The sequence below is a fragment of the Triticum dicoccoides genome, chromosome 2B (assembly GCF_002162155.2).
Source record: "Triticum dicoccoides isolate Atlit2015 ecotype Zavitan chromosome 2B, WEW_v2.0, whole genome shotgun sequence".
Classification (NCBI taxonomy): domain Eukaryota; kingdom Viridiplantae; phylum Streptophyta; class Magnoliopsida; order Poales; family Poaceae; genus Triticum; species Triticum dicoccoides.
This window is the reverse complement of record NC_041383.1, coordinates 668,791,902-668,801,377: the sequence shown is the minus strand read 5'-3', so window position 1 is coordinate 668,801,377 and position 9,476 is coordinate 668,791,902. Positions and strand designations below refer to the sequence as shown.

The window sequence follows — 9,476 nt, the reverse complement described above, 5'->3', positions numbered from 1 at the left end:
AGCAGGGTTCGATCGGCTTCAGTTAGCAGCAGTAGCAAGGAATCACTCGGGTTCAGTAACATAGCTAGTGCAATCGCTCGGGTTCAGTTAGAGCTCAATGCCTCACTCGGGTTCAGTTAGAGCCCAACGCCTCACACACACGCGCGTACGTGTACGAGAGAAACGTGCATCGTTCGGCCCTCGACCACCCACCGTAACCGGGAACTCCCCGAAATTTTCATCGCCCTCGCTTCTACCACGGTTTTTTCCGTCATGGACGGCCCAAAGAATGTTATGCAGCTGCGTCTCTTGCCCACCCAGGACAAAAAGCCCATATTCTGTCATGATTTTTTGTCATAGAAGTAGGAGCCCACCACATCTATGATGATACCGGATTTTGTCACAATTATCGTCATAGAAGTGTCATAAGTATGACAGAAAAAAATCGTTCGGCCCAAAATGTCACGGATGTGTCTTTTTTTGGTAGTGTGAGCTAGTCTTAGAGGCGAGACTAGGAATCAGGTTTTACCGTTTATCATTCCACATGTCAATACGAGTTTTCCACTGAATCACATATTCCAAGATCATAGCAGTTATAATATAGAATATAAACTCTTAATTATAAACATGAATAATATAATAATACTATATTATTGCCTCTAGATCATATTTCCAATAGCTCTCACCTCCTTCGCCCACAAAGTGTTCGAAGAATTGCATATGTAAGATTTTTCCCTTTTCATTGTGTTTTAATGTTTATGCAATAAAATTCACATGGGATATTACATAAGATGAAGAGGTTAAGGAATATGTTCTTCCACGACTCTTCGTCCGAGGTGGAGGAAGAAGAAGAAGATGGTTCACGAGGACTTTTGGCGACTGAGACTATGATCAAGTTTGGCTGCTTGTACATCAATCGAGGCCGCCACAGTTTGGAAGGCTTGTTGCCGAAGATGCTTATCCTTGCAACTATGTTGTCAGTGGCCATTGGTACACGATGGGCTACCACCTTGCAGATGACATCTATCCTTCATGGGTCACATTTGTGAAGGCAATCTAGCATGCAAACTTTGTAATGCGTCAAATAGTTTTTTCGAGAACACGCGAAAGGCGTGCCTTAGCTTTATAGAAGAGGAGAAAAATATTTACAAGATTTTACATGCCCGCAGGCATCACCGAGGCGTGCCTGCAAACACCTCCGTAGCCACCTAGGCGACTACTCACAAAAGTGAAAAACTCCACTCCCTCTCGCAAGCGCCCAAAGCTGACGCTCCCTGAAAATGTTCCCTACTAGTTGTAGTTCAATGCGTCAAATAGTCAACGAGATAGTATGTTGAGAGAGTTTTTGGTGTCTCCAAAAGTGTCTTGCCATTATTCGCGGCTCTATCAAGTATTGGAGCCGCTTGTCATATGGAAAAAATGACATGTTGAATCAGCTTGCACAACATGATCATTGAGGATGAGAGAGGCATGTCAGAGAATTTTTGGTACATCTCCAAATGGGATCTTGTCGAGCCAAAATACAATGCAATCAGGATACAAAGATTCTCCCCAGCCAAGGTTGTCAGAATCGTGATTCTGAATCGGATTGGAGCTTCGAGTAGAATCTTAACTATTAGAATAGTAGAGACGTATATTTTACTAACTAAAATCCTAGAATCAGAGGGGTTAGTTTGGATCGTAAAATCGTGGAATCGTGCATCGAAGTATCGAGAACTGAAAAGTTCATACTCAGCTCCAAGATGATATTGTTGAGCACTTGTGGGCACTTCCAAGCACTTGATTGTTGTGCTCCTATCATGTTCTTTATTCTAATTAATACTTCATTTGAACATTTTTCATGTGTTTGAATTTGAATTATTAAATTGGTAAACTTTGAATTTGTAATGTTCGTGAATTGTGTGAACCTTAATTAGCAAGTTTAAAATGTAATATGTGTGCAGACATGTAGTTGAAATGAAATATGTAAACCAAAGTTTAAAAAATTGATAAAGATTTTTTAGCAAGTTAAGTTTTAAAAGTGTTCACTTAGAAACCTATTTAACTCCTCAGGATTGAGGAGTTAAGAACTGAGGGAGCGTCTGCTAGGGCGTGTACAATGGTTGATAAGATAGTTATATCTAAAGTCTTGCATTTAATTTAAAAATGACAAAAAACATGTTTACAATGGATCATCTCTTAGCATTATCTCCAATAACTAGCTACTCCCTCTGTCTGAAAATAGTTGTCCTAGAAATGGTTGTATCCATGTTATAGATACAACCATGTTAATCCATTTCTATAACAAGTATTTTTGGATGGAGGGAGTATTTTTAAAAATGTGACGAGTTAAGAGATCATCTCTTATTCTCTCTTTTAAGATAAGATAAACCTTTTTTTTACGATTTCTCCCTCCTCCACGTCGTCATTTCTCTCTCTTTTAGGTGAATCATTTCTCTCTCTAGTCCACATCTCCACGAATCGTCGAAACGCAAAAAACACATATTTGACCTGAGGATGAAAAAATTCACAATCTGAACTCCTTTCGAAAAAATTGCACCAAGCTGACCGTTTCGAGTGGCGTCCGACAGATAGGCGCCACACTATACTGTGCAGCGCCTGGAACTTAGGCGCCACACGCCGGTCCAACGTGGCAGCCCGGGCCCCACTCCTGGTTGTGCAGCGCCTAGCTGAAAGGAGTTGCACAGTGTAGTGCAGCGCCTAACCGAAAGGAGTTGCACTACCTTATATTAAAACTGTTGTAACTTTTAATCCGTGCATCCGATGAAAACATGCCTTATATGAAAGTTGTACATTTTTCCGTGTTCTATGCAATGGTGGCATTTTCATCTATGTTAGGATCAATTTGCTTGATGAAAACCTTGTTGCAAAAGTGCATCATAATATAACTGACAGAATCTGTTAAAATTTATAAACTTGGCATGATGATAGCCATTCACCTATAGCTCTGACGCGTTTTCAACCTACATGAGTTTTGCACTGCATAATGTGTACTTTCACGCCATGCCTATGCTTGCCATGTTAATCATCCTTAACATGTTCATTTCTTGGATCTAAGTGACTAACATGATATAAGTGAACTCCTGTTACAGAAAGTTACATTTTGTAAGACCCATAGTAATTAATCCTAACATCATATGAATATGATCTAACCCGCCGTGAAGCCACGTGCCCCCCACTCGAAGCTCCCAAATGCGGCGCGGCCGAAGAAGTGCAAGGCATCCGCGAAGAAGAACAAGGAGGCGGACGGCTCCGGCTCTTCGAAGCCGTCGAGGAAGAAGCTTGCAGGGTGTGTGACGGGCGCGGCTGCTACCGAAGCGCCGACGAGCTCACTTGTTGAGCCGGCGGCCGACGCGCACAAGGTGTTCGAGGAAATGCCCCAAAGTAATAAAATTTCGCCAACTTTTTTGTTGTTGTGATTTTTTGAATGCACACATATAGATAGCTTATTTGCTTCATTGTATATACTTTGTAGCTTCAAAGATGAGGCATATATGTCAACTATGGGTGTTGGCTCCAACAATTCGCATTGGTCTCAAATCAATGACATGCATTTCGATGACCATGAGTTCGAGGTGGACGAGGATGGTAAGGGCATTGTCGACGCACCGAAAGGAAGAGGAGGCAACTACACCAACGAAGAAGACGTCTTACTATGCAATACTTGGTTGCAAGGGTCGAGGGATCCATCCGTTGGAGGTGATCAAAGTAGAGATGCTTATTGGAACTGGATGAAGGAGCACTTTGATCTACACAACAAGAGTGGAATTGACCGCTCCGACCGATATCTTCGCTCCCCATGGTCGACAATCAACAAAGATTGTCATAAGTGGGCGGCCGCACAAAAGGCGGTTGACAAGTTGAACCCAAGTGGCAGAACTTTGCATTTTATCAGCACGGTCGTGGCTTGGTGACATCTAGTGACTTGGTGAAATTAACGTGTCAATCTGGCAGAACATTGCCTTATTTACTTTAGTGTCTCAAAACATAGTGATGCAAATATTTAGTGGGTATGAAAATGACATAGACTTAAGGTAGACATAAAATTTTCCAACTTTCATAGTTAGATCATATTCATATGATGTTAGGTTTAATTACTATGGATCTTACAAAATGTAACTTTCTGTAACAGAAGTTCACTTATATCATGTTAGTCACTTAGATCCAAGAAATGAAGGATGATTAACATGGCAAGCATAGGCATGGCGTGAAAGTACACATTATGCAGTGCAAAACTCATGTAGGCTGAAAACACGTCAGAGCTATAGGTGAATGGCTATCATCATGCCAAGTTTGTAAATTTTAACAGATTCTGTCAATTATATTATGATGCACTTTTGCAACAAGGTTTTCATCAAGCAAATTGATCCTAACATAGATGAAAATGCCACCATTGCGTAGAACACGGAAAAATGTACAACTTTCATATTAGGCACGTTTTCATTGGATGCACGGATTAAAAGTTACAACAATTTTAATATAAGGTAGTGCAACTCCTTTCGGTTAGGCGCTGCACTACATTGTGCAACTCCTTTCAGCTAGGCGCTGCACAACCAAGAGTGGGGCCCGGGCTGCTACGTTGGACCGGCGTGTGGCGCGTAAGCTCCAGGCGCTACACAGTATATGTGTTTTTTGCCTCGTCGAAACCCCAGAAAAGCCCACGGCGGCCGCCAAGTTCACCCGAGAGTTCAGGTATGGCGGCTGCGGCGGCGGCTGCACGGCTGCTGCTCCCCAGGGCGACCAGAGCCGCGGCCTCCTCCTCCGCTCTTCTCCACCGCCCTCTCGATTCCTTTTCCAGATGCTTCCGAAGCCTCGGGCCGCCCCTCCCGCGGCCGCCGCCCACCGTATTCCAGCGGCACCTCTCCGACGCTGCCTTCGACGCGCAGGCGCTGGACAACCGCGTCCCCGCTACCGTCATCACCGGCTTCCTCGGCTCCGGCAAGGTCCGCCTCGCTCTACTTACCTTTCCCCTTGTGAAGTTCTGCTACCTGGAGCGTGTAGGCTATATAAGTCAGTCAGTCTGAAGTCTGAACTTACTGCATATAATGGCGTAGGTGATGTTAATATGCATTCAGATTTGAGAAATCGATATGCTATCAGTAAACCTACTACACCCGGCGTGGATTTAAACCGATGAATGTGCTCACTTCCATGGTGCTATAATAATCTCTATAGGACTGATGTTTGTTTATTAAGGTTGGCTAATTGCTTTCAATCTCTCTTTTGCAGACAACCCTTCTGAATCACATTCTAACATCACAGCATGGGAAGAGGATTGCTGTCGTTGAGAACGAGGTTAACTGAAGATCCTTGTTTCTTGGAGCACTTTATTATGCCCAGTCAACATTGTTTGATACTATGTTTCACAACAAATCGATAGTGCACTGAATCAGCTCCAGTTTAACATGACGAGACTCTAGTGGTGATGTTACTATGTAGAATAAGCCATATTGCCCTTTTGTGTGCAGTTTGGTGAGGTGGATATCGATAGCTCACTCGTCGCTAACCATTCATCCGTCGCTGAAGACATTGTGATGGTCAATAATGGCTGCTTGTGCTGCACTGTCCGAGGGGATCTTGTAAAGATGCTTCTGAAGCTGGTGAAGCAAAAGGGTGACAAGTTTGATCATATCGTCATTGAGACAACAGGTAAATCTCATTGGTTCGAAATCTACCGGATTACCAATATATGGTTATCGTTTCTTTGGTCTAAAGATGTGTCGAAGTTCTAATGCCTAACAAAACTAATGTCACTGTCTAGGTCTTGCAAAGCCTGGTCCTGTTATTGAGACATTTTGTTCTGATGAATTGGTCTCGAAATATGTGAAACTTGACGGTGTTGTTACTTTGGTTGATTGTAAGCATGCCATGCAACATTTGAATGAAGTGAAAGCAAGGTGGGTTGTGAACGAGGCAGTAGAACAAGTTGCTTATGCAGACCGGATTATATTGAACAAGGTATTTAGTCAGTCTATAGAACTATATACTACAAGGCTCTGGTGCAAAAAATTGTTATTTAAGCACGTCTTTTTTCTGCATTTTCTTCTTCAAGAATACAGTATAAAAGTGCTTGCTTGTCTAATGCTCTATAATTGCTATCAATGCAGACTGATTTGGTTGATGACGCAGAACTTGAGGTTTTGACCAACAAGATCAAGGTAGGTTGGTACAATGCCTTCAGAAAATAGATTTTTTTTGTCAAGTGCAAGCTTATTTTGTTTTGCACAAGTTGAAAAGTTTTCTCGTTGCAGCTCATAAATGGGATGGCGCAAATGAAAAAAGCAAAATTTGGTGATGTTGACATGGATTTTGTGCTAGGAATTGGCGGTTATGACCTTGATAGGTTAGTATCATTTTTTTCTTGTGTGTTAAAGAATGTTGGTCTGTAATCCTGAGTCAGATGTCATATCTTGTTTCCCTAATTGAGATAAAAATATATCTGCAGGATCGAGGCTGCAGTCCAATTGAATGAAAACAAAGAGACAGGAGGGCATTGCCACTTGGGACATGAGCATGGTAATGTTCAGGCTCCGGTATCCATGTGTTCTGAATCCCACCATATTAGACATGCTAACTTTTATATCTAGGGCTTAAGGCAGCATTTAGTGGCTTCCTTTGGATTTTTACCTTTTATCGAAATTCTGTTGGAGACATATAAATGCTCAATAATTGAGATGACACACCCAGACTTGCAGTTTGCTCTAAATTTTCTGTATGCATTCATTTTTATTCAACCTTCTCCTTTTTCTCAGCTTGTTTGTTTACTTTGCTGACTTGTAGGATACCATCATGACCATGTCCATGATGCAGCTGTTACTAGTGTAAGTATTGTTTCGGAGGGACTACTTGATCTTGATGAGGTAAACAAATGTAGTTAAGATTTGCTTGAAATATGGTTCTTCCTTTTAGTACCACCAAACTTTTCCTCTGCAAATGAACTAGTTTATCACTAATGTGCAATGTCTTTTCAAGGTTAATGATTGGCTGGAGAGACTGGTTGATGAGAAAGGCGAAGACCTGTACAGATTAAAGGGTGTCATATCCGTCAACGAGTCAACTGGACGCTTCGTGTTTCAGGTTAGGCAGCCAAACCTTTCCTCGGCAAAGAAACCAGTTTATTATCATATTCTGCTATTCTATCCCTTTGCTCGAACGAAGTTGATCCGTATGATCAGAGTTATGTGTAGTGAACTTTTGATTATCCTTGTGTTGCCACGTAAAAGTGTTTCTTTCGGTGCCTCTGCAGTTTCGCCTGTTCTAATGTATGTCATCCCGCTGCTAACTCCTGCACGAAATTGCAGGGTGTACACTCTATGTTGGAAGGTTGCCCAGCGAAGCCGTGGGAGGATGGTGAGAAGAGGATCAGCAAGCTCGTGTTTATCGGCAGGAGTCTGGATGAAGCCGCGCTAAGGAAGGCCTTCAAAGGTTGCCTGCTATGATGAACGCTCTGATCATGTGTTTCTCCTTGGGAGGCTGAGGCTGATAAAGAAGTATGTATACGCAAGTAAATCAGGCGAAAGAGCAAAAAGTACAAGGCCCTATGTGGCTATGTCCTTTCTTGGGCGGTGATCTTTTTGCCTCGTGTTCACTGAGAAACATGAGCATTGTTGCCAAAATCTCTTACGCTGTGTTTGGATGTTTGCATTCGGGCCTAGTATTGAGTATTGGCATTCGTTTGGGCTGAATATCCCGAATACCACCGTTTGGTTGATTTTGGCATTCAGCTCTGGCATTCGGGCTCGATATCGAGCGACCCGTCCCGCGGGCAAAAGGCTAGTAGCCCAATTCGAAGGGTCCGCGCTCGACATCGCTGAGTATTCGGGATAGCGTACCTGTTCGCGACCGAAACGAGCGTCATCTTCCCATCCCCGCTCGAGATAACAGGTCTCGCCCGCGCATGCCCTAAGGAACGGCGACGGAGGCGCATGTAGCCCGTCCCGCCCCTCTTGTCCAGTGGTCGGCGCCACCTCCCGCCCCACCGCGCTCTCTTTTCCTTTTCTCCCTCCCGGCAGAGCAGTCCCCTCTCATCTGTCTCTTCTGTGCATCCTAGGTTGAGGATCCTGTTCACACAATTGGAGATCCTGCAGCTGCTCCCCTGCTACTGGGGCCGTATCCCGGACCTCGACCGCCGGCTAGCCGGGCCCTGTCCCAGACCTCGACCGCCGACTACCAGACACCTTCGCCGCGCTGCCGCTTCTCCGGTACTGCAAGGAAGACACCTCACTCAAAGTCCTTTTCCTGGACTGGTCCTTCCGGGGCTTGCCGGAGGTCAACGTTCGCCCCTAGGGGCGCTCATGAAGGAGATAACAGTCCATCTCATCTCTCTCTTCCGCGACCTCCACCCTGATATATTATTTGACCATCCAAACATCATGCATTCAACCTCAATATCGGGTCTCTGTTCTGAATACCTAAACATCCAAACAAAAATATTGGCATTCAATCTCAATGTCAATATCTTGTGATATTGGTATTCAACCCAATGCAATGCCAAGGCTCCGAATGCAAACATCCAAACGGAGCGTTAGATTAGCCTAGGATTTAAAGTCCACTCCCTTGATGAGAAGCATACCTGTATGATGCCGCCGTTGTGCCTTTTCTCGCGATTTATTTAGGTTAAAGGAAACCATGAGGAGTTTTCTGTGATGAAACTGAAGAAAGAATCTATGTGTCAGCTCAATCGTCTGAAACTCTGACTCTGAATATATACTCCCTTCGTAAAAAAATATAAGAGCGAGCATTTAGATCACTATTGAGTAGGAGTACATGCCTTTGCCAATGTGTTGGATGTCGTTGTATTGGAATTTGGCCGTGTGAGACGAGGCCGGCTCTGGTGGCCTCCAAAGACAGAACTGTTTACACTTGTCTAACACAATAATCTGCCCGTTCTCGGCCTAAAGTCGCCACGCATTTCTGTTCGGGCTAACGCGCATGCCATAAATCCAAAACTGGGATTTCACACGAATTTTGCGAGAGATTGGAAAAGGAAATTGAATTCCGTGACGCACACACGCACACCATACCCCTAAAGAGCGAGGAGCACGTCTCCTCTCATTGAACGTGCATCACTGGAAATCTTGAAATAAACCGTCGAACCATAGGTTGGTTCGCAAATCGAATTCCCCTATGAACATCCGAATTTTGCAAGACAGTGCCGAGAGAAAGAAAATACTAGAGAAGTTTATTAATGTACCATAATTCTACTTACTATCCCGAAAAACAACTGAATACCTGCCATAATACTCGCGGCGTCTGTTGATTTGCCGTGAGCCCTACGCGGCTGCCCGTGCTCTCCAGAGAAAACGCGGTACCGGTGCCAATTTCCCCAACGGCTATATCATTTACACCCTTCCATCTTTGCCTCCCTCCTCCCCCTGCCGCACCACTATTTCCACCCCACGGATCCGCCAAGAACTCCCCCGCCCCGCCCCGCCCCACAGAGAACCAACTCCGCCGCCCTCCCCCGGCCTCGCGAGCCAGCGAATCCGTCGCTCGGG

At 44.3% G+C, this 9,476-nt stretch overlaps 1 protein-coding gene across 1 annotated transcript; it reads left to right on the top strand.

Moving 5' to 3' along the window:
* Positions 1-4,637: 4,637 nt before the first annotated feature.
* LOC119368273 (P-loop guanosine triphosphatase YjiA-like) lies at positions 4,638-7,664 on the top strand. Its single transcript, XM_037633576.1, has 10 exons — positions 4,638-4,922; positions 5,209-5,274; positions 5,448-5,628; positions 5,741-5,937; positions 6,087-6,137; positions 6,231-6,322; positions 6,425-6,495; positions 6,760-6,839; positions 6,952-7,056; positions 7,281-7,664. The coding sequence occupies exons 1-10, from the start codon at positions 4,674-4,676 to the stop codon at positions 7,416-7,418; spliced, it is 1,230 nt and encodes a 409-aa protein (XP_037489473.1). The 5' UTR covers positions 4,638-4,673; the 3' UTR covers positions 7,419-7,664.
* Positions 7,665-9,476: the final 1,812 nt, after the last annotated feature.